Raw genomic sequence first — 26,280 nt, 5'->3', positions numbered from 1 at the left:
CTTCTGGTCAGGATAGAAGAATTACATGTTTGAAAAACACATATACAGGAGAATGTAGATAAAGGAAATCCTAAATGAATGTAAATGAGCAAACCTAAGAAGAACTACATTTAATAAGAATACGGACGACTAAAACAACATCCCAACCTGAAGACAGTTACAGAAGCCATTGCTCTTATGCTAACGGTTATTCCTATTTTAAAATAGTGATGACTCATCAAAGTCTGAAGAATTAAGATGCCTGAAACCTGCATTAGAGGGTTTTCACATGTTGCATGTTTGTTTGACCCTCACGTTGCATCTCCACACTGTAAAAGAATTTCTTGGCAATCTAATGGAGTTGGGAAGCCGGGGGCTTGGGTCTGAGACATACTCAAGTTGGGTCCCAACATTAGAACCACAAGAACATTTTGCAGTCCTTGATCCCGGGCTTCCATGTACATCAAATGAAGGGGTTAAATTATCTCTATCTTTCCTCCCAACTCATACAGGCTAGTGTTCTATAGCTTTAATCTCTCTTCCTCTAACAATCACAAAAGTAGCGCATTAAATCAGGATACATTTCCACTTGCAGACAGGAACTCAAACAATGAGGCAAGTTTGTTTTTGATAGAGCATGAGCCCACCTTGCTTTATTTCATCCCCAACTTACCGCCTGCTTGCACCAGGAACAACTGATAGCCACAATCTCTTTACTGTGGAAAGAGAACTTCTGCTGGAAGCCCTGGAATATTAGGACAAGAGACAGAGAATTTAGAACCACTGCAATCAAACAGCACAAGTTTGCCCTCCTGAAGTTCAACAAGGCAAGGGCCAATTCAGCACTGCACACAGCTCCTCCTACGGTGCAATGAGCGTCTATCGCTGAGCCACCTGGAGCATGAGGGACAGCAAGCACCAGCAGACCTACTACCACCAAGCATTCAAGCCAACCACAACCAAAGAACTTTCTCGAACAAAACAAATTTAATTCTTATCATAAGCAATGGAAAAGTCACTGTTGCTCTATATGGTCCTTTTTTTTTACATAGATACTTTAAGAAGTATGGGGGGGAAATAACCGTTTATTTTTGGTGCAACCAAATTTGCAAAGCATGCACAGCTTCATCTTCACTCTGAGCACTGCTGCCAGATAAAATGATGCTGTTTGTTTTTATCTCCAAAACACTTAACTTACAATTCTGTCCTAACATATGAACAGAATAAACTCCTCATTCTGGTTATTTCATACATACATGCTATCTCTCCAACAGGACTACAATTATTCTAATGGAAATCTTTGTGTACTGCTTAGCAAAATAGCATAGGGATGCAACTTCTGACTAACCGAACAACAAACTTGCTGCTAGCACATCACGACCCAATTACAAACTTCATGCTAACTACTCTTGAAAAACTTTACCCAAATCAGCTCAAAATATACCTTCTCATGGCACCCTCCCCCACACAAAACATGGCCCCTATGAACACACTGCAAATGTACCAAGACTCCATTGTCCATTTTCTATTCAGTTTATGGTATTGAAATACTGCATGGCTAGAAGTCAAAGCAGCAGGATCTGGTAAGTGCACAGCAGTTCCCACAACTAAAGCTCTGCTGAATGTTGTGGCTTAAAACGTACTGTTAAAGTCTTAAAGGCTATGGTTCAGACATGGGCTCATTAGCTCAGAAATTAGACGACTGCACTCATCAAACAAGAACCGAGAAGAGACGGTTGAGCTTCGATGAGTTCTCTGAGTCTGTGAATTGCTGAGCCATTCTAGGTATATCATTTAACTCTTTTAACTGTTCCCTTCTGAACACGGCAATAAAAGTACACTCTTTTCCTAGATGATTATAAACACCAAAGGAGGCAACGAACTTGAAGGGTCTTTATGAAACATTACACACAAACACACATACACAAGTAACGTTATTGCTAAGATGTATCAACAGGAACTTCTCTCAACACCCAACGGACAAAGCTCCTTGTGTCTCTCATGTGTCTTACAGCGCTCTCTTTGCCAGCAGAAGGTGAGTATGTTGAGCCTCATGCTCTGCTGGATGACAGCTTTTGACTTCAGGGGCAAACAGATGCAGTTCACTGTGGACTTGATGGCCCAGCTTACAGCAAAAACAAACAACAAGGCCAGCTACAACTGGGCCCTCAGCACCACGCTTATTCAGAACTGTGGTGGAGCTGCTGGACAAGAGCCTCATGGTAATAAGCTCTGTGCTTTGCTTCCGAATGCCAGTCAGAATCAAAGTGACCACGGCCTCAGGGTCATTATCTAACACAGAGACATAAATAGGACTAAATTGGAGTCCTTATGGAGCATTGTCCCAGAGACCACCTGCTCTGGGGAAATGCTAGATGGGCTCTCAGCATGGCAAGAAGAACTAGATTCCTAATTACTCACGCTTGAATATTGGCCCAAATAGGCTATTATGGAACTGACAGATGCCCTGACTGAATTTCAACTGACTGCACAGCTTTGTTAAAGCCCTATTTGGTTCAGACTAACAAAATGGAAAGTAGGGATGTCAGGCCAGATGCTCTAGATACTCTGGTTCATCTGCCTTCAGAAAGGAAGAATGCCACGAACACTGAGAAATAACGCCCTTTCTGGTTCTTCCCTTCCCCGCATGCCCCCTTGCCTCACCCCGCAAAATGGCGCTTTTGGAATGAGGGTTAAACAAGACATATTCTGAAGAGCTAAAAGCTTGCTTGTCTGCCGTTGTTCTGCAAACCAAGGCATGCACCAAACGAAACTTGCTTAGAAACAGAAAGAAAAAAAGGAGGGCGGGGGGAATTTTCCTTGAAATGAACTGAAAGTACTTAATTATCTCTGTGTTTAAGTAAGCTTTGGAGGAAAGTGAGAGAACTGCATACCTGCAGCCTGCAGATTGACCCGCTATTTGATTGGATCTGTTCTAACACGAGAATTAAACTCATTTCGCTTTCACAACTTCAGCCAATAAAAACAAAATTAACTGACATAAATCCACTAGCACTAAGACTTATAAAATGTTACAGAGAAAACACCCGAGGGAATCATAAAATAAGAATACATCAATGTACTTCTATCAATGTTTATCTTAAAATAGAGAACTTCAACTATTTTTACCAAAATAAAGTACTTTTAAAACATTCACTCTTTCACGCATTTTCCATTTCAGCTCCAAAATGTTTATCCTGTTTCATGAGATGCAAAGCCCGTACTGTTTAATAAAATAAAAATAACATCTTAAAAATGTTGTGCCATTTGTAAGCGTATCCTGTGTGATGTTCATGGTTTGGTATTCACGGTGTAGCTTCCCACTTCGGATAGGAGGCCACCAGAAGAGCTCAGACTGACTGGTCTACTGAGTTCAGTTACAATACACCTTGTCGCATTCACTGAAGGATCAGAGAATCTGCCAGTGTCCTTATCGTCCACAATCGACTCTCCCTCAAGGGAATGACTGACTTACACCCATACGCTGACGTTTCATCATTCCTCAGTAGAGCACTGAGTGCGCCATTCTAACCATGTTTATAATTCTATTAATTGGAACAAGTCGGTCTTGTCCTCCTCAGCTTGCTTCTGCTTTTTGCACTCATTTCCCTGCAAGCCCTCGTTATCAGCTACCAACCACAAATTGAATTTTCTCAAAAAAAACCAGTGTATTGCAGAGGATGCTCGGTGCAAGTTAATGCCATTAGCACAAACATAACAGATGATGTCTAGGGCTTCTTTACTTCTCGGGCAGACGAATTCCTGGAAGGAGATGGCTTAACCCAGACCTTGGAATTAAGATAGAGATCTACGACAAGGGCTACTGACTTCGAATTTAATTTATATGTTAACCGTGTTTGGCTATCATATTGTTATCAAGCTTCTGATTCAAGGACATAAAATGGCTTATACAGACGAATGTTATATTCAAGAAGGCCAAAACTGTGCATAAACTTTCAACTGTTGAGTTTAAATCTTTGTAATAGAATAACAGGAAGCTTCTTAATGATTCAATTAGATGCAATTATGACAATGCTCACCCATGAAAATTAATTTTCGCCTCTGATTAACCTATAATTAACAACTGTTCCTATAAAAATATTTTAATACAAATGTCATTTTAATTTAGATTTTTTGTTTCTGGAAAAGAAAATAAAGCAAGATTACTTTTGAAAAAAGACTAAAGTAGCTTAATTTTTTAAAGATAGGATTTACGTTAATGCCACTAGAAATCAGGATAGCATATCAGTGAAGTCACACAACAGACTTGTATAATATTCGTGATAGTACAATCAGAGGAAGTAACTGGTTAACTGGTTCTACTCCTGACCCTAGTCTTTGTCGTGCCATGCTAGCCCCCAGAAAACGACTTTTCCAAAACTGCTCAAATTATGGCCCTCCCGCCTACATACATTTCTGTTAAGGAAATAAGACTAATACATCATTTATGCCTTAAGGAAAGAATCTGTTATGTAGAAATAGGCTTGATTTGGAGGTTTTACTGAATCTATTTCTCATAACAATACCTTGAAAAACCAAATACTCTTCTCTGAACAGTAACTTCAGCTAGGGAAACAATCTTTTGAAAGAGAAAAAGAGCTATTTGTCAAAAGAACTAGTCGCAGGGCCTCATTCGTATGTGCTATCAAGAGGAGTATGTTGGAGGCTGGTTCCTGAGGGTACGGGACAACATTTGGAAAAGGAGAATTTCTCAGTGTTTATCATCTACAACACAGGATTTAACCCACTGCCAAGGACCCCTAGGACAATGATAATCCTAAAAGGACATTTGAAAACTTCCCTCCTCACCCCGCCCCAACCTGCAAAAAAAAAAAAAAAAGTTAAGTAGAAATGTCTGAATTGTTGTGATAAAGAAGCAATCAAATTCTCACAGACATTGTCATGCTAGAATTATTAAATTAGATACAGCTGAAAAACTTATAAATGGGCTATGCTCTACAATTAATCCGAAAGGCACCGCATTTGCCAAAGCGTTAAAACGCGTGCTGGTGTGAAGAGCATCATCACTGCTGAGATCAACAGAGGCTCTCCCCTAGAGCTTAGCCCTGCTGCTAGAGAACGCCGTACAGAAGGACCCTGAAAGCAATTTGAACACTAAAGTTACAAAACGGTAGGTGCCAGTGGCTGCGCTTAACCGTAGATGCAAGCACTGTTCACTTTCTATAAGACTGAGGGAGCAGCCAAAGGAACCTGACCAAGACAGTCACAGAAATGACTACTCCAGCACACATGCTTGAAAAAAAAAAAAAAAAACAAAAACAAAAAACTGGACTGTAAGAGAACAGAGGCACTGTTCAATTGACACTATTAAAAACAAAAAATGAGGTTGTGGAGCCAGTGCAACGCTGCATATGCTTGTGCTAGCAATCCATGTGGTCACCATGTGGTCAACCTTCCAGCCATATCTAAGTCAAAACCAGTGTCACAGTCTCAGAAGCTACAACCACGGTGGCTGTGTGCTAGCTCTCTAACCTTCCTCTTCTGTGTACTCACGGGAAATGGGGTCAACCAGAATCCTAGATGAGCTGTTCTAAAGATGCATTATATATGAAGCAATGGATTCTGAGCAAAGCACAAACTTGTATCCCAAATAACCTGGCTCTAGGCAAAAGTCACCTATCTTATTCCCCCAGCTGAAAGAAGTGCTGGGAACTGATGGGTTCACCTTCTCCATCTTCTGGAACTCCCCTGAGTTGGACAGAGTCTTCTCGGCTAACGAAATCCTTCACCCACTGACGGGTCAAGGCACGGCAGTTCCGAAGGTCTTGGCCAGCGCTCTCGTATGGTGCTTCATTGCAGGTCAACTGCTCCTGTTCGTCTCTGTTCCTTCACTTCCCTAAAGCTGATGATTCTGAGATCTCCAATAAACTGCCCTCAAGTAAATCTAATCAAATTTAGACTACAAATCTGTTTATATCTAAAAAGAATTATATCCCTGTCCTTGTATGAGGGAGGGCCATGAAAAGGGAAACGTTTTCCATGTAAAAGAAAAACAAAGTCCACCCCACCCCACCACTGCACCTGCCTAGTAAATATCAAAAGCTAATGTCGTGCTTTCCCACAATTGCTTTAAACCAAATGAAGCAGATAAATCCTGAAGAATTATTGCACCTGTACATCAGATCCACATCAAAGTCATGGAAAAGAATTTCTTGATCCACCTATTTGCCCAAATAGGTTGCCCTTTTAAACTTACTTGGCATGACTGATCAACTGTGGATATAGTTTTAGATGAATTCTACCCTACAGAGAGTGAAAGCGCAACTTTAGCCAGCAGAACCTTGATTTTGCTTTTGAGATAAGCAATCAGTACGCATTTCTCTGCCTAAAAAAGCAAACAAACCAAGTACGTGGTTTGTTTATCAATTGAATAGTCCATTTTAAAAATACACAAATAAGCTTTTACTTTAACAAGAAGAAAATCTTATCATCTCTCTTTTTTTCTTCCTTGAAGTCCCTTTTCATTACATGATTTTTTATGTTAGAGAATGCTTTTTCTGATATCAGTATTTCAGATGCCTGTTTGACACTCCCATGCTTTCACCCCAGAGAAAACTGTGATCCCAGTAAGGCAGAATAAGCATGCATTCTACCCCAATCGTCGGGCTAACTATCTCTACCCAGGGCCCCACTACAAAAGCCTAACTTCTATCGGATTGCCTCAACAGAGTCCCCGATGCTTTGGTATCTGCTGGGATTGGCTACCAGAGAAGGAAGGTTAAGTATAGTCAGCAAATTGGTTTCTCCAGCTTCTAAGTCACCCCATGCTCGCTGAATCTTTGGATTACGGATCACAGCTCCTGCACAGAGGTCCTCTCCATCTCCAGCCTCTTTAATCTTGGCTTGATCGTGGCTCCCTGCCACTATTGGTTTGTGCTCTCCATTATCCCTTGTAATTCCCCTTGCACTTCACTCATACATCTGTAACAGCCTCTTTATTCTAATAATCTCATCAAACTACACAATTTGAGTTTGAGCTTTTCATCTCTTTTCTGCCCTAGCCCTGACTCTTTCATAATACAAACGACAACAACGTAAAACTATGTAATGGTCATAGACTTGGCAACCTGCGATATTCATTTCATGTTAAATGAGGTGAGCAATTAAACCATGTGTTCTCTCATCTGATATTCATTAAATGCCACACATCCTCAGCCAAACACATATTCAAGGCTCAAGAGAAAATCACTCTAAATAGGTATTTTGTTATTGAATTTGAAAAGCAGAAATTAAAACTGAAAACACTTTAACCACAAACTCTCCCTTAATAATCTCACAAAGTTTGTGAATGACCAGCTTAAAAAAAAAAAGTAAAGTTATTATTTCTCTCAATGAATAAATTATGGGAGGAAAAAGTGTGTGTGTGTGTGTGTGTGTGTGTGTGTGTGTCCAGAAGGAGTGGGAGTTGAGGGGCAGGGTACGGATTAGAAGTCTATAGATACACAAAAATGTGCAATCTCACTGACAGAAGTAATATATAGTATCAAATGTCAAAGTGAATGTTTCAATCACCAAATCTGTAGCTGGAAATTAGCCATTAACTTTCTTCTACTCTACAGCAGAAACTGGAAATAACGGGAGGATTACTTATCATCCAAGAAAAAGACACAGATCCGAGATTATTCCATCCTATAGTTGCCTGAGTCTCCAAGAACTCATGGGCAACTGGATAACAGAATATATAAACACTAGAATTTTATGGGAATGTTATATGACAACCTGGGATTGCTAATTTCCCCACCGATAACTGGACGTACAGCAGTGAGCACTCCAGAGAACGTGCTGGCAACACTGGACAAGAAAGGCGTTATGATCATAGCAACTGACGGTCCAGTCCAGATCCTGCTTCTCAGTTGACCATGCCAACATGACACCAGGCTAGAAAAGGGAGTACAACAGAACAACAAGGAATACCACTCATAAAATACATTTATTGATTTTCTCTTAATAAAATTTCTGCAACTCCATTTTGGTTTGAATTACAGAGATGGTGCCAGCTCTGAGGCTATTCAGTGAGTATACTTTTCCAAAGGGTACAACCAATTTGTCTAAATCCACTCAACTACACACAATTCATGTTTCTTCTGATCCTCAAATTTGCTAAAGCCACCCTATCTTTTCTCTTGTGAAACAAAGTAACACACACACACACACACACACACACACACACACACACGGGCAAGTTACAGATTATCTACAATCATATAGTATGAAAATCTGCAAGCCCCAAAGCAGTACAAGGATGAGACAAATGCAAACATGAATGATTGCCATGAAATAATAGAAGTATACGTGAAATGCCTAATAGGAATCCTTCTACCATCTTATGCTTTCTCATCGTTTCTCTTTTTCCTAACCCTCCCTCTAACCTATTTTGTATGTCCTCTTTTTAGAATGAATGGGAAACCATATCCTACTGGGCTGAACTGGAGATGACACAGTTACCGTAAAGCACCAAGCCCCCTGATGATAAGTGATGGGCCCTCACAGGATCCTGGTAAATAATGACTACAGCATACTTTCTTACTAGGCACTGGAAAGCACAGAAGAATCAAAGAAATGTTTTTCCAAACCTCCTTCACCTTCACAAATCTACCCCATGCAGGCCAGATTTCCTCGCATGCTTTTATTATCAAAAATGCCGTATAATCTGCTCACTCCAGTTGCTGGACGCAGCAGAGTTACATGATTAAGTACACAGATTAATAATAAATACACATATTAAATACACACATGACTGAATACACTACATATGCAGACTAAATATACAGATTAATAATAAATTGATGAGAAATACATTCTCCCAAATTAGCTTGCTCTCTGACAAATCCAAGTGTCGCTTTACTGAGTCTGATTAGCAATAATCACCGTGAACACCTAATATTATAAGCTTCTTTCCTATGATGCCACAAATCATTACATACATTTGTAGCTGTACATATAATGCTTTTTATAGAGATGAGATCATGCTATATGCATAATTGGCCAATAACTTTTTATTGAAGCATTTTCTTGTGAAAATCCTTGTGCACCAATAAACCGATATCCATTTCATTTAAACAAAAAAAAAAAAGCAGTATTGCTTAGCAAACCACTGATGTGCTATTACTGATCAAGTAAGTATGACAGGTCAATAGCTCTCAGGACAGAGTTTTTAAAAACCTAGGAGACGTCATATTTGCAAAAATCAACAATCAACGAACTTCACTATAAGAATGTCGCTCTCTCTCTCCCTCTCTCTTAAAATGTGCTGATTCTTTTTTACTAAGATCCCCACTGCTTCCAGTGAGTTATGAAACAACTGAAACACCTTCTAAGGGCAGGGGACCTTGAGCAAGGAACTGCTGGCTGCACTCGCTCATAGGTCTGGGAGCCTGCCCCCTGACTTCGGGCCAGGGAGTCCTCTGAGAAGGCCGAGGGGCGACTGGGCTGCTTACCTTGCCACACTGCTTACACTTTCCCTCCTGCCGACGCCTGTGCACCCAGTGATGACGCACAAAATTCTGTGAAAAATAAAACGAGCAGATTGTCATTGGCAAACCTCAGTATTCGTGCGTTGTAAGACTTCAAGCTTACAGAACCCAGATCTAAGCCACATGGTTCCATGGTGCGCGTGAATCCACTTGGAAAAAATAAACTCCTTGTCCCCAGTGACATTTCATGTTGTAGGACACATTTACTCGCGCGCTCTCTCTTCTTGTCTTCTGGCGGCAAGTGGCCATACTAGACTACTGTCACCCTACTTTCTTCCTAGCAAAACAGTGTACAGATGCGCAAATGTGCTGCAGGACCTTAGGCTGACACCGCAACCAGGGAAGGTAAAAAGAAATAGCCAGGGAAAGGTGGAACGTTAGAGGAGAGGAGCTGAAATAGCAATATTTCACCCCACTTCGCGCATATGCCTGCACTGCCTTACACAGCCAGATGCTGCACAACAGTCTCGTTGGAGGGAACTTCAAGAACTCAAAGTCCCAGAAAGAAAAAGAAATAATCTCCTGGGCAGAAAAATGTCTGCTTCTGCTCGGTATGAACACAACTAGTGTTTTTGCATATTTTAAATCAGCAATGAGTTAAATAAGAAAGACAACTGTATATATACATTTACATTATTGTGAGCCACATTTTCACAGGTTCAACTTCAATTATTATTATTCATAAGTTCATCTACAGCGCACAAAGCAAAGGCAGGGTTCAACTCCAGACAAGCTGGCTACAGAATCATTGTTCTTTCAGCCATGCCTCTCCACTGACTTGAAAGCTACTTCCATCTGAAATATCAATACACAATTAAAATGACAGTTAGCAGTGGAAATATTGAATACATAAAAGTGTCAGATGGCATTGTGGGGACAGAAAAATGTAACCTAACTGCTGTTAGTTTGGCAGAATTGGAAGAACAATGAACAATATCACTGATTTTGAAAGAAATTTTGTACTTATTGAGATTACAAATCACCAAATGACTGTCAGTTTAAGGAGGAAAATGTTAGGAAAATTGGATGCAATTACCTAGGAGAAATCACGTCTGACTCACGGAATGATTTAGGGAGCGACAACTCTACAATAAACAGTGCACTGACACTCTACACAAATCAGCAATTATTTGGAAATAGGCCGACTTCATTATTTGTACTACAACATATATCATTCAACAAGATTTGTAATAGCATGCCATTTAGTTCATTTAAGAAGTAAAAAAGAATACGCTTAACTAAATTTAACTCTTAAATACTAAGTTACTTACGTATTTAACTCTTAGTGAAATACTCAGTAAGCATGATCTTACCTGTTGCTAAACATTTCGAGTATCATCCCTCCAAGGGAATAAGCAGAAAATTATGGCATGGATGGATACATGAACTTGGGCAAAGTTACTATCATGGAAGAAACTGAGTGAGTGTGTGTATTCTATAGCTGCACGGTTTAAGATGCCAAGCTCCCTTCCACTGCAGGTTTGTGGGTATCATGCAAATTCGCTTTTCTGCATAATTTATGCAAAGTAAACACTGCCATATGTGTGGACTGACATGGACTTTTCAACCTAGCTTCTTCGACAAGGAAATAATGATTACTATGGGGGAGATGAGTTGTCTCCATCCCCACGTGCACCAAAAGCACTAGGCTAGAAGCCCTGCACCTTCCAGGCCTGCTCCCCAGAGGTTTACATTTTTTCACACTGTTTTCTTTTGATCACGATTCATATCCTGCAAACCAGGGGCCTGGAATGAGAGTTTTCACACTACTCTCTGTTGATCACTATGCATGTCTCCTAAATCACTGGACTGACATTAGACTCAAAACTGTTGCAACACGAACGTTGAGTGTCGATCACAGCCTTGTCTTAACACTGCCATTAAGGCAGCAAAACAAGGCTCCTAACCCCATCACATCTTTTTACTCATCAAAAATTTCTGAATTATTCATATTGTGTTCAAAAACTGGGTAATAAAAGGGCTATTACTTACGGGTGTAAAAATATTGGGGATATGTCTTTCAGGATTTATTTTCAAAATTGGTAGCAGGAATACATAACACAATTGCTCACTTAGTTTCAAACAGCCAGTTGATTCAAAGCATTATTCATAGAGCACTTGAAGGATCATAGAAATCATAGCCTAATTCCTACAGTATTTGGCTAAGCAAAGCAAGGTTCGAAAACATTCATCCTTGAGGAGCTTAGCAAATATTTTGTAGAACCAGCCATGTGCAAAGTACTACACAGTGGAGAGACACCGGATCAACAGTCCCCAGTCGAGAGAGAGAGAGGAGACCCTTCCTATGTAGTTGGGAAGAAAGAGAGGTATAATTTGAACCCAGGCCAGACTAATTCTAAAACAAGTGCTTGTTGCTTCATTTGCATTCAGTCAACTTCCTCAAAGAGTCCTTAATGAAATTCGCAGCTGGATCACAGTCAGCCATAAATGTCATCTTCCATATGTCCTCTTAGAGCAAAGATTCTGAAACACTGTGGGCTCCTTTATCAGACACACTCAGGCAGTGGATATTGATCTATCGCATTTTCTGGGTGCTGGCACAATAAATCCAGGACAAATTCTGCGAGTGGCACCCCAAAGCTCATGCTAAAGGAGGGAGACTGTTGGACAAGGAAATAGCTCCATGCATAGTTATGGTGAGTAAAAACTCTGAAAGGGGAGACAGCAAGGTCCTAACTACTTAAAAGTGTCACTGAGACTTCTGCAGTGGACTGATGCTTGGGTCCCTTCTCATCCATGTGTTGAAATCCTAACCCTGTCATGTGATGGCACGTAGAAGCCAAGGCCATAGACAGAGTCCTCACGAATGAATCCCAGAGACCTCTCCTCTTTCCCACCCATGAGCGGCAGTAAGAGAAAGTACCAGTCTGACGCATAGGAGCGGACCCTCACCAGAACTGGTCCATGCTGACCCGAGCTGATCCCTAACATACAACCTCGAGAACTATTACAAATCAATTCTACTGATTGTAAGCCACCCAGCCTTTAATTTTTCATTATGGCAGCCTGAAATGTCAATCTTTGTGGGACATTTTAGCTGAGATCCTATTATTAAAAAAAAAAAATGGTTAGCCAGGCTCAGTGGCCTTGCATGCACTGGGATCCCATATGGGTGCTGGTTCATGTCCTAGCTGATCCACTTCACTTCCAGCTACCACTTATGGCCTGCGAAAGCTCAAAGCCTTGGGACCCTGCACCCATATGGGAGACCCGGAAGGGGTTCCTACTCCTGGCTTCAGATCAGCTTAGCTCTAAGCCATTGTGGCCACTTGGAGAGTGAACCAAAGGACAGAGAACCTTCCTGTCTCTCCTACTCTCTATAAATCTGCCTTTCCAATAAAAAAAAATTTTTTTAATTAAAAAACAGCCATGCAAAGAGGTTTTCAGAATAATAATAAGATATGCCAATATCCAAATATGGGGAGGGTTATATCTTGGCGTGTGTCTCATGAATTAAAGAAAAGTCTGCATGGTTGCCGTGGGGGCCTGGAGACATAGGCAGAGGTGGGAACACACAGGTCTGTTCCTGTCAAGGCTAAGGGTGCGGCTTAGCTGTAACCTGGGAAAGGACATAATCTGATTTTCATTTTGCAAGACTACTTTTGAAAAATCATAGGTATATTGGAGGAGAAAAGTAAAGAACCTTGGAGAAGCTACTGTGGTGGTCAAGGTCCTTCACGCTGCCAACAGCGATGGAGGCTTCGTAGTGCGGGTACATTTGACAAGACTGGTGAGAGCAGTGACAGCTGCCCACGTGCAGAGCACACAGACAAAGCCGCACGACTCCCCCGATCTCTGTACTGAGACGCCAGAGGAACAGCCACCTCCTTGGATGAGATGGAAAAGTTTTCACTTTTCAGTGATGGAATTAGAAGAGTTTAGTCATTGATGCTTTATAGCTCAGGTGATCTAACACCCTCAAAGGGCATGCCAAATGAATTCCAAGGAGTATAAATTGGAAATGTTAACCCTAGGAGTTCTGTGCCCACAAATAGGATTTAAAACCATGAAAATAGACATGTTCTTCTGATAGGGGTGGCCAGAAATGAAGGGCCGAGGACAAATACCAAACCCACATGAAGGCACGGAGGCCAGGAGTGTGACAGCAAGAAGCACTGACCAACAAAGCCGGAGGGAAACTAGAGCAACGCTATGAACCCAGAGGAAATCAACGCTTTTCTCCAGTTTATGACCATTGTCCTGAATTCATGATGTCAGAAAAAAAGAACTAACATGTGTATATATGCAATATCTACCTAGGAAGTGAGCATGGTAGAATGTTAAAAATGACTAAATCTTAAGATCAAATGAATACCAAAATAAACTTTGAAAACGTAAAAAAAAAAAAAAACAAGAGAGAGAAACTCAGAAAGGATGGACTACACAGTGGTCTGAATATTCTTGAGAGACAAAACGAAGAGCAGAAAAAACATTCCATAAACTTGGAGCTCACTGGCCACGTTGAAAACACAATTTCAGGAGATGCGCAGACTAGGAACCAGATCAGAACAGGTTAAGCTGCCTAAAAGATGACATACTAAAAATAGTTTCAACAGCTAACACATCCTGGAAGCTTGGCAGTGAGCACAAGACAAGAATGGGAGCAGCCCAGAGGACACAGTTGGTGGTTAAGAACACTGTTGTTTCTTTAAGATGGAAACTATTAGACTCTGTGCTGACAGCAATTATGTGGGGGCTGGGGAAGCTGAGATTACAGAAAAGCAAGGAAAAGCAAATGCTTGAAAATATAAGGATAAGGGAAAGTGTCCCGAACTCTTACTGGGGAACTGGAGAAGGAGCTGGCTGAGAGAAGGATCCTAGCTAAGGATCATCAAGAGTTTCAGTCGAATTGCACATTTGGCTACTGTTATCTAGGTAGATATACTTGGTCACCTGTGATCTGACTATGTCTCCATCCATTCACAAAGAGAGAGAGAGAGAGAGAGCAAGCTGAAGGAATACATTGATCTCTCACATGGAAATCGGTAAGCTGAAGTTTCCATCTTAAGAATGCCCCCTGGGGCCCAGCGCGGTGGCACAGTGGTTAAGGTCCTCGCCTTGTACCCCCGGGATCCCATATGGGCGCCGGTTCTATCCCGGCAGCCCCGCTTCCCTTCCAGCTCCCTGCCTGTGGCCTGGGAAAGCAGTCGAGGACGGCCCAAAGCTTTGGGAACCTGCACCCGCGTGGGAGACCCGGAAGAGGCTCCTGACTTCGGATCGGCATAGCATGGGCCGTTGCGCTCACTTGGGGAGTGAATCATCGGACGGAAGATCTTCCTCTCTGTCTCTCCTCTCTGTATATCCGCCTTTCCAATGAGAAAATAATAAAAATAAATCTTTAAAAAAAAAAAAAGAATGCTCCCGGGCATGGCACAATGGCTGAAAGGCTAAATCCTAACCTTGCAAGCCCCAGAATAGTGTATTAGATGCTGGCTTATATCCTAGCTATTCCATTTCTGATCCAGCTCCCTGCTTATGGCCTGGGAAATCAATTGAAGACAACCCAAAGGCTTGGGACCCTGCACGACATGGGAGACCTGGAAGAAGCTCCTGGCTCCCATCTCCAGATTGGCTCAGCTCCAGCCATTGTAGCCACTTGGGGGAGTGAACCAGCGGATAGAAGATTTTTCTCTCTGTTTTTCTCTCTCTTTATAATTCTGTCTTTTCAATAGAAATAAATAAATATATATATATATTTTAAAAATTCAGTGAAGCAGCATCTGTAAGTCTCAGTGTGGCCTCCTCCCATCACACCCCTGGCTTGCCGGGGGCACAGCAAGCAACTGCTCTTCAATTCTCATTTCCCATCCACCTGCTGCTCTTCAGGACCGCACTGGAAGGTCAGGCACTGAGCAGACAATGTCATGGTACCCTGTGTCATATGTATGCATTCAGTTAACAGGTGTGAACCGTGGGATTCACAGAGCTGAAGTGAGATGCCCAGGGTCTTAGGAGAAGCCAAGCCTGCCACTGCTACCGGGCTGTCAGAAGGCAACACCCTTATTCTGGGCAACCAAGGGCCACACCGCCAGAACAGCTCAGACACACTCAAAATTGAAAAGCAGATTGAAAAGTGAGCACAAGTCAAGGAAGTCTTACCGAGCTTAGTTCCCCCACCACTCCTTCCCCCGGCCCTCTGGGTGGGTGGGTGCTTCAAGTAAGACCTTAATGTCCCACTCAAAACACAGGAAAGAAATGAAGCGCATGAGCCCGCACTGATGAGACTTGCGAGTTTCACTGGTGTGTTTACAAAAAGCCACTGTGAAAAGCAGAAGTCAGCTTTTTAAATCTCTGGTGGAAAGCTACGAACCCAATGAGTCCACGGGAAATCGAAAGCGATCTGCATCTATAACTCTGAAATACTCACTTCTCTCGGTGATCTCGAGCCGCCTTCTCGAAATGTTGGTTTACATCTAAAATTAATCTGTCATTGAGAAGAAGGGTATGTTATATTAGAATAAGCAACAGATCAGACTGAGTTATCCCTCCTCCCTTCCCTGCCCCTCTAAAAAAGCCAACTCAGTGACAGGTGCTGACAAAGCACTCAAAAACTAAGAAACAGTACTGAGTACTTTTCATCTTTTGAAATCATCGCATTAGACAACACACATTGATACTGCAGAGTGTCATATCTCCGGTCTCCAGCCCTCCTCCCTTTGCTCTGATGAAATAAAAACATCCTTAAGCAATAGTGTTCTTTCAGGGTGAATTGGACAAAAGAATCAGGGGGAGGATATATGGCAGTTGACATCACCTGACCATTTTAGGACTTTCAAAATCGCAACTATAAACCTGAAGAATGTTTAAAGTTAGGATGATTATTCAAAACACAAGCAAAATTATTCTTCGTGAAGTGATTCAGCCTTGCCTACCTCCTGGATGAGGAGGCCTGCTGCTGCCTTCATTTGCATGTTCTTAGCTACCCTATCAAGGAGAAGGTCAGCAGTGAAGCAGAGGAGGAGGAAGAGGAGCCCAGACAGGAAAGGAAAAAAATAAGAGCGTGCCAGGAGCCACTGCCCCCAAGAGCGCAGTTGGCAAGAGCTGGCAGCATGTCAGGGAGACCCAACAAGTGCGGTGAGGGACAGGATTGCTGAGCACACACATACACACGAGCTCTGGAACACAGATTCTACACAGCCAGCCAGCCAGCCGTGCAAACGGGAGCACCAGAGCTACCTCCTGGGGCGTTTCCTGTCCCCAAATCACAAATCAAAGAATTATTCAGAGCCCACTTCTTCTGGAAGCCAGGCACTACCCAGAACGTCACATCCTCTCCCACTCAGACACGTGTGTTGCACAGCAGGCTGCGGTCCACAAGCCCAAACAGCTGACCCAGAGTCACTCTCTCTCCCTAACACTCATGTTTGTTAGGAAGACTGTGGAAGCCAGAGGTATCGAACCATTTTAGATCGTTTTCAATAAAATCTTTTTCTTAAGGAAAAGTTCTTGCGGAAGTTGGAAAACAACACCTGCGCATGGATGATACAGGAAGAAAATGAATACACATCAGCCTTTTACGCAGGACTCCCAGTTCTTTCAAAGGCCATTGTTTTCCAAAGGTTGGAAAATAAACATTGACACCTCATCTTTGAAAACCAAACACTTGCGATGTGGCAGAAGCAACAGCAGGGGGCGCTGTCTTACCTTCTCCAGCTGCTCGATGCAGGCAGTGTGGACCACGATTTTACAGACTGCACACTTCCTCCTGAGAGCGGATTTCTGTAACATTAAATTCAAAACACAGGAAATGTAAGCGGCCTCTCAATGAGTTTCCAGGTTTTCAAGAGAGCATATGTACTTGAAGTAAACATTGTCATTCTTTTATAATCAAGAAAATCTGAAACATAAACCTTAAATAATACACCACCTAATAGTCTTGACTCACCAAGTAACCTGTGTTCAAATGACTTAAAGCGGCCACGCTATCTTCCCAGTACAATAGCACCTGCTACTTCCCACAGAGCAAATGATAAAGGCTTTCTATTACAGTATTTCTAGCCTGTTTTTTCTTCTCTCTCTCTCTCTCTCTCTCTCTCTCTCTCTCATTCCAACTAGATTCATGCCCCTCATGGTTTCCTTTTTTTTTTAATGACATATTTATTTATTTGAAAGTCAGAGTTACAGAGAAATAAAGAACAGGGAAGAGTCAGGGAGGTTTTCCATCTGCAGATTCGCTCCCCCACGCGCCACAATAGCTAGGGCTGGGTCCGTCAGAAGCAAGGAGCCAGAAGCTTCATCCAGGTCTCCCACGTCCCGGGTGCAGAGGCCCAACTCCGTGGGCTAGCATCTGCTGCCTTCCCAGGTGCTTTGGGAGGTAGCTGGGTCAGACGCAGAGCACTGGGACCGTGTCAGCCACAGGCAGAGGCTTCACACACTCTACCACAGCCCTGGCCCCTTTCTCAAGCAAAAACGAAGAAATGTTATTACACTCTACCTTTTAGCATTTTTTAAAATTTTTTTACATTTTCGGCTCAACAGTCATACGGCAGAACTAACATTCAACCTTCATCCCGAATCCAAAATAAGCATGACTCGCTCACTACTCGTTGCTTGCATTCTCTTGTTATTTCATCATAATGTACTCATAAGTACAATTAAAAACGTTAATTGTTAGTTGGGGGGAACCTCCTCTTTTCCTTCTACCGAAGCATATCTACTCAGATTTCTTCCCCAATCTAGCTTTTATATTCAGAAACAGCAAAAATAACGGCCAACGCAGCCCAAGCAACCGATCTGAACAAAGTCCTTCGTGTTCTGGTATAATTCTCTGACGCCCTACGGCAGAGGTGCTGTTCTTATTCCATCCTGCAGGTGGGAACACAGAGGCAGCCAGCAGAGCCCGGCGGAGCCACGTGCTTCCAGAACTCATGCTTATGAACAACACACAAACTCCGTGAAAGGCACACGCGCGCGCACACACACACACACACACACACACACACACACACACGCACACACATAGAGGCATTTTAAGGTTTTCATTTTCTCAAACAATATGCCTGAAAGAGAAATGAATGGGTGGATTCTGGATTTCATTACTGCCAGTATTACAGATAATCTAAGTAGCATTTCTCAGGCCTTTCCACAAAGGACTAGCTCAAAGGAGAATCGGCACGATGAATTTTTTTGTGGTTTGAGCCCTGAAAGAAACTTCACTGCATAAAGCCCATCTATTCATTAGCCCGTCAAGGCATCCGAGTTTAAGGTTCTCCGGGCCTTATGGAAGGGGCTGGAATAGATGCTGGCCACGTTCTGCCTTCGGATGAGTGGCACCCCCTGAGGAGACAGAATTTTGAAGCTTGCCTCAGCAAGTAGATGAGACCTTGTAAAACCTTGCTGCCGCCAAGGACTGAGTGCAGGAACCCCAAGCAACCACCTTGAAAACGACAGCATCCAGGGGAACAAACACGGCCTCCAGTCTCCTGGACGGCTCAGCAACCCGCAGAGGGGAGCAGGACCAGTAATTAACAATGCTACCAGCCATCAACACAGAACCACAGCCACCACGGCACCGTGGGGACCAATCTGTCAGCCAGTTCCCACTGACCCCCATGTACCCCGCTTGCTAATGCTCGAATCACTCTTGGCAGTTCTCCTCCTGAGACAGGACATGATCTGAAACATGCAGAAGCAGATAAAACTGCTGCCTGCCATGCCAGCATCCCATCCATGCGGGCGCTGGAGCATCCCGGCTACTTAAGAGCTTCCAGCCCTGCTATTCATTCACATGGAAACCCCAGAAGCTTCTGGCTTCAGCCAGGACGTGCTCGGTCCATTGCCATCATCCAAGGAGTGAACCAGCAGTTGGAAGATCTCTCTCTCGCTCTCCTTCTACTTCCTTCTCTGTGACTCTGACTTTCAAATAAATAAATATTTTTTAAATGACATTGATAAGTGGCAACCAGCTGGTTTGCAAGTAACAACAGAGAAGCAAAACCAACGAGTGAAGCTACTGGAAAACACGTTGAAAAGGACGGAAGGAGAGGAGAGGGGAGCAGAAAGCTGCACATCAAGGATGAAACATGAAATAGCAGTGACAGCAGCAACAGAACAGTCAATTTTACTAATAGTAAATTTTACCCATAGTAAAATTTTAGCTTGCAAATGTTCATTTGCACCCACAGGCAAATGATCCCTGCCTGCTGTTTGCTAAGAATATCCTGGTCACATCACAGTTTTACAGTGTATCTGAGTCATGTTGCTAATCAGAGCAACAATATTGTTCAGGACAGCGGACAAGCATAGCTACCCCAGCAAGGTCAGGCGAACAGGGACAGACACGGGCAGACCAGGAATGATGCTTGAAAAGCCGCTCCTTACCATCCAGCCCTCGGCCGGTGCAGCTGTGTGCCTGAAACTGCGCACTGTGAGGATTCTGAAAGTTCCAGAAGTCTGCACCAAGTGTGGGAAGGGGGGACACAGAGCATGCCTGGGAAGTCATATGCTTTCACCAGAACAGCTCATTCCTTCTGGGTCGTGGAGATCTGGCTTCTGAGTCAAACCCTCTCTCAGCAAGGGATCTGGGCTTGGAGGGTGTGAGAGCCACTGGGCAAGACAAGCGACTCATACTGGGGTTTGCCAACAGGGGCATCACTCATGGAAGGAGCCAAGGGCTCCAGTCTACAAGCTTTATGTTTAATTGGAATTAAACCATGCTAAATTTCAAAAGACCCTGTAAGACACATCACGTACGCCTTTGCCTCAGAGGCGGGCTGTGTAGACATAATCTGAATTTTTCCTTCATAAACGACAACATGATATATTGTAGTCATAAAGGACAGTCATTCATATTTCCAGTCTTCTTGTCGGGTCATTGTTCTTAGCTTTCATTGTTCTGGATTTCCTAAGTGATAGCTTTTAATTGGGAAATCAGATAATGAAAGCTGATAACCATGTGCAACACGAAGTGAAGACATTCTAACCGAAAGCTCAAGGTCTTTTCCTTTTTTTCTTCATTTTAAAAACTTTTATTGTATTATTATTATTATTATTATTATTATTATTATTATTTCATGATGCAGTTCCATACATGCCCTGAGCTTTCCCTTACCTATCCCCAAATCCCCTCCTCCCCCACCATGTTCCCTTATGTTATTACTATAGTAGGTTCTTCATGAACAGTCATAAGTCTATCACTGTGGGCATGGACAATGGCAGAGAGTCCAGCGTTTTATTGTAAAGGTAGAGTTAGCAGTTCATCTTTGATCTGGAAGCAGAGGTGCATACTGCATTGTACGCTCACATCTAAATGACAGTCTCCATTACAGTTACTATGCATCCCCTTAAAAGAAAAACCACAAGACAAAATCAACAATAGGAAGAAAAATAGAAAGCTACAACACAATGAAGTTAAATAATGTGCTACTGAATGACTAATATGTTGCTAAAAAAAAAAAAATGAAAAAGAAAATCAGAGCCCAGCACGGCAGCCTAGTGGCTAAAGTCCTCGCCATGAACATGCCAGGATCCCATGTGGGTGCCAATTATATTCCCGGTGGCCCATCCAGCTCCCTGCTTGTGGTCTGGGAAAGCAGTCCAGGACGGCCCAAAGACTTGGAATCCTGTACCTGCACGGGAGACCCAGAAGAGGCTCCTGACTCCTAGCTTCGGATTGGTTCAGTTCCAGCCATTGTGGCCACATGCAGAGCAAATAGATAGACAGAAACTCTTTCCCTCTGTATATCTGATTTTGCAATGAAAACAAATAAATCTTAAAAAAGAAAAAGAAAATCAAGAACCTTCTTGAACAATGCTAATGTATGACCTATGACTCAGTGAGGAATTGATTTATTGATTTATTTATTAAAGGTTTATTTATTTTATTGAAAGGTCACATTTACAGAGAGGAGGAAACACAAAGACACTCCATCCGCTGGTTCACTCCCCAAGGGGCCCTAACGGCCAGAACTGAGCTGATGCAGATCCAGGAGCCAGGAGAGACTCTAGGGCTCCCGAGTGAGTGCAGGGTCCCACGGCTTTCACAGGGTCCCCTGTGCTTTCCCAGGCCATAGGCAGGGAGCTGGATGGGAAGTGGAGCAGCCAGGACATGAACCAGGCACCATATGAGATCCTGGCACTTGCAAGGAGAAGACTTCAGCCATGAGGCTAGAGCCCCTGGCCCAAGTCCATGAAGAACTTAATACGAGATGAAAAATGGTTTTGAATAAATGAAAATAAAAATAAAAATATCAAAATCCACAAGATACAGTTTCCGCTGAGCTTCGTTGGTGAGAATGTGTTTCCTGCAGGCAACAAATACATTGGTTTTGCTTTTAGATTTGGTCCACTAATATATGATGTGTGATTGATGAGTATCTTCTGTTGTCATTTTACTGGGATGTTCTCCTCATTTGCCTTTGCTTTGATTTGGCCCGGAAGAGGCAAATTCTTCAAGCTTCTCTTTGCTGTGGAAGAGTTTTATTTCATTTTCAAAGACAAAGGAAAGCTTGGTTGGGTATGTTATCCTGGGCTGACAATTTTTGCTTTTAGAATCTGGAATATGTCACTCCATCCTCTTTTGGTCTGTAGGGCTTCCTCTGAGAGGTCAGCTGTGAGTCTCATTACTGTTCTGTATATGCCATTTGATTTTTCCACGTGCACATTTAAGGATCTTTTCCTTATGTTTGACTGAAAAGAGACTGATTATCATGTGACATGGTGAAATCGTTTTTGGTCAATCTGTTGGGAGTTCTGTGCCCCTCCTGGATGTTTTTTTTTTCCCAATGCTTTTTCCAGATTAGGGAACTTTTCCTGTGTTTTTTCATTGAATACATTTTCACCCCATCTTCTCTTTCTGCACCTTCTGGAACTCCCATAACTCTTACATTTGGCCTTTTCATAGTGTACTTTAATCTTTGAATACTTTTCTTAGTTTGACTCAGTTCCTTTTTCAACTTTTTGATTGTTTCACCATTGTGGCAAGAAATATCATCCAATTCTGATTTTGCTATTCTTTCTTTTACCTTACTCACTCTGTTATAGAGACTTTCCACTGAATTTTTAATTTGCTCCATTATGTCCTTCATTTCTAATAATTCTGCTTGATTTTGTTCCAGTGTTTTTGTTTCATGTGTGAAGTGTTCCTTAAGTTCCTGCTATTATTCTTATTGTTGATAAAAAGCTTTGTAACAAGTTAAGTTCTTCATCCCCCATTTCCTCAATGTACTGCTCAGTTAACTCTGAGGTTGGCAAAGGATTCTGCTCCTTTGCAGGGGAGTCTTCAATAATATTCATTGTGCCTCTGTCTTTTCTTTTGCTCCTGGTCATTGCACTTCTGATTAGCAGATTCTTCTCGTTAGGGCACCCACAGGTTTAGCGTTGGATTTTACTGATGGCGTTTGGTACCCAGTTCTTTGTTTGCAGTCACTTGTACCACCCCCTCCTGCAAGTTTCAGGCCTGGACTCTTGTGTTAGGCTTCTCCATGGTCTCCATAGTGCCAGTTCCTGGCTCACCATTCTCCACCTCCTGTGACTTCATGTGATGGCTGCACCATTATCTGTGCAACTTACCCCCAATTCCAGTTCAAACAGTTCCCAGGATTAGGGAGACAACAGATATTCTAAATCATTAGGTTGTCGGTGGTGCTGATCTTGCTGGAATCTGCTGACCATTAGGTCTGAGAGCCACCTGGACCTATTTTAATACATAGGATGTCAAAGTCAGCATTATTTTCCCTATGGGACCACTGCAATGCACTGAGCTGGAAGGGAGTTTGCTCCCTGCTCAGAGCATATGCAGCTCACTGTTGTCCCTGCAGTCTCACAGCCTTTGTCACACTGTGCAAAATGATGCCTTATATACCACTAGTGGAGTTCTGGATCTGCTGGCCATTAGGTCTGGGGGCTAGCTGGACCTATATTGAGTGGAACCTATAGGATGCCATATCATTGCAATTCACTGAGCCAGAAATGAGTTCGTTCCCAGCTTAGTGTGCATGTGGTCCTATCCTATAGTCTTTGCCTCCCTATACAAAATAGTGCCCAGTGCAGCTCTGGTAGGGATCTAAACCACCTTTGGGATCTGCTGCTCCGTTTCTGCTCCTAGTCAAATCAAACAAATCAACAGGATGGGCAGTTCTTGCCTGGTTTCAACTCCTGAGCTTCAGGTGAATTAACTCCCCTTCTTACTGGCTACATCTCCACTTGCTGACCGACTCTGGTGTATCTGGTCACTGCAACACCACGCCATTGCCTCTACTGCCTCCCCATGTCCATCAGTCTCCAGGTGCTCCTTCACTGCCTGGCTGTCCTCTGCTATTTCCTAGAATGTGTTCTCTGTTTCACCCTGGCTACTGACTCTGTTTAAACGTGTCCTTCCTCTATTCCACCATCTTGATCAAGCCAAGTGTTTCATAATGGCCATGACTGAGAACCATCTCCGTGCCCCAATTAATGAAACCGTTCTCATTGAATCCCAAGTCTTAACTGCCAACACTCTGGTTTATGCATATATTTCAACTCTAACTGGATGTAGTGTCACAGTAAAACATGGAACACAAAATATTCAAAACTTGTGGAATTTTGTGTTTCATTGTGTTATGATTTTTACTTGGAAGATATAAGTTAAATTTTTTAAAAAGAAAAAAACACAGAAATCTGGACATTGTATATACTGTAAATACTCAATTTTTCCCAAATAACTCTTATTGAAGGCAGCATTTCATTTACCATGAAAGGTGACAGATTTAGCCAAGAGAAGTCATTAAAAACTACTCAATAGAGTAGTTGCGAATCTTCCTACCAAGACATGGGTGCTGTAAAAATCTAGCCTCAGAATATTGTCTGGGATACCTAGCCCATCAAAATTTAAAGTATAGGAGCTGGTTGCACACGTTAACAGGTAAAGCCACTTCCTGTGACTCTGGCATAATTTATGAGCAATGGTTCATGTCTCAGCTGTTCTGTGTCCAACTCAGTTATTTGTCAGTGCACCTAGGAAAGCAGCAGAAAAAGGCCCAAGTGTTTGGTCCTCAAGCATTCACGTGGGAGACCCAGTAGAAGCTCCTAGATTCTGACTCCTGGCCTCGGATCTGCCCAATTCCAACCACTTCAATCATCTGGAATATGAACAACCAAGTAAAACATTCTCTCTCTCTCTCTCTCTCTCTCTCTCCCTCTGTGAGTGTGTGTGTGTGTGTGTGTTAATACCAGATATACTATAGAGCATATTCTATCAGTCTCATTCTGAGCTAATATAAGCATGATCAGCGTTTAACTAACAACACAATGATATGCCATGCTTTAGGATGGTGAGCACAGTAAAACCAGCCACTATATGATATAAGGAATATGAGACGTCTTAAAATGCTCATGGAAAGCCCAACTTATGAAAAACTGAAGCATTAATGTTGGACTTTTTCACACACAAAAAAAAACCACATTATTTTACAATTCCACCTTTCCATGAGTTTTTAAAAGGGTAGAGAGCAGGCTGTGCCCCCTGGTGGAGCAGGGCACTGTGGCTTTCCCAGGGTGGAGCTAAGAGAATGCAGGGGCTGGGAGGACAACTCCCCAGGCCGAGAATGCCTGCAATTCAATGTCCTTTCAGCAGGGACTGTCTCTTTGGGCAATATAAACAAGAATCTTGTTGCTGTATAATCCAAGGTAAATGAAAACAAGAGTTCCTTGATTTATTTAAAAACCCAATTAGAAGAAACGACAAACACACTTGGCAAGTTCTTCTCCTCTGGGGAGCCTGGGAAGCAATCAGTGAATCGGTATTAGGAAAAATGAAGAATGAAATTATCTGGAAGGTCCATTAATACGAATTCCAGGCTGAGTCTTGGTTTTGCTGTCACTCATGCCCCCCCTTCCTTTTTTTTTTTTCTTTAATGGAATACAGAACATTTGAGTCAAACCAGGAGTAAGGCCTCACTGAATCCCAGCCCTATTATAGGCTCTCTGTAGACCACAAAGCCTGTGTGTAACAACAGTGTTTCTTCACTGTGAACCAAGAAGAAGAGATACCACACATCCATGCCAGGCTGGCACCTTGGTGGGAACTCAGAGCTCTCCTTAGAAGGTCTCTGGTCCATGCACTGAAGGGCCTGTGCTGATCCGTGATGTGTCAAGATCAACACGTGTGTACCCTGGATCCTCTGCTCCAAGCTCTCTCACATCAGCACTCTCACCCCGTCCACACCTGACACCATAACTAAAGTATCTCAGAATAACTCGAAGAGAAAGTTACCAGGAACAACTGCATGTTGAGAGGATGATTCTAGTAAACAAATCTGTCAGAATACCCATGCAATGCTCCACACTAATACACCCCAAAATGGTGATGTGCCATGGATCTGCAGCCAGGATGTTCTAAGGTGTCCTTGAACTCTGCCTCAAGAGATGTATATATTTGAAAAACTGGATGTTCCATCCGGATGTGGTCCGGTCTCTCCACCAAGTAGGTTTCCTATAGGAATGGACGAGCAGCCTCGCTGACAGCGCAGACCAGATCTGAGTCTCTGGGCTCCTACACATGCAGGACCCTCTAGACTCAAGGTTTGGTTTGGCTCTAGGATTCAGGGATTAGAATGTCCACGGATGGAAAGAAGGGCCAACCAGCTGTATAAAGAAGGCAGAGACAGGTGCCATGAGGCCCTGCAGGAGAGACATGTCTGTTTCCACCGATGGATTCCAAAGAAGCTCCAGGGTTAATGACTGGCAGGTCTTTAAGGTGCAGATTCCTGTTTGTCTAGACTGCTACAAGCCAACACCAAGAAAACTGTCTGCCACAGATGGTATGGAAGCAAAAGAAGGAGAGAACGGCAGGGGGACTGGGGGCTTTCTC

General features: G+C 42.8%; 1 protein-coding gene across 2 annotated transcripts in view; it reads right to left on the bottom strand.

Annotated features, from left to right (window-relative positions):
- The window catches only part of DGKI (diacylglycerol kinase iota), a 368,375-nt gene that overhangs the window by 175,232 nt on the left and 166,863 nt on the right, over positions 1-26,280 (bottom strand). For both annotated transcript variants that reach the window (XM_041002016.1, XM_041002017.1), the window contains exons 4-7: positions 17,139-17,213; positions 15,862-15,918; positions 9,438-9,503; positions 653-724 (exon numbers count right to left, since the gene is read on the bottom strand). In XM_041002016.1, the coding sequence (XP_040857950.1) occupies positions 653-724; positions 9,438-9,503; positions 15,862-15,918; positions 17,139-17,213 (270 nt within the window). The remainder of the gene's footprint in view (positions 1-652; positions 725-9,437; positions 9,504-15,861; positions 15,919-17,138; positions 17,214-26,280) is intronic.

This window comes from Ochotona curzoniae, unplaced genomic scaffold (assembly GCF_017591425.1).
Source record: "Ochotona curzoniae isolate NIBS_2020 unplaced genomic scaffold, NIBS_Ocur_1.0 scaffold_2476, whole genome shotgun sequence".
Taxonomy (NCBI): Eukaryota; Metazoa; Chordata; class Mammalia; order Lagomorpha; family Ochotonidae; genus Ochotona; species Ochotona curzoniae.
This window is presented reverse-complemented; position numbering and strand designations above follow the sequence as displayed.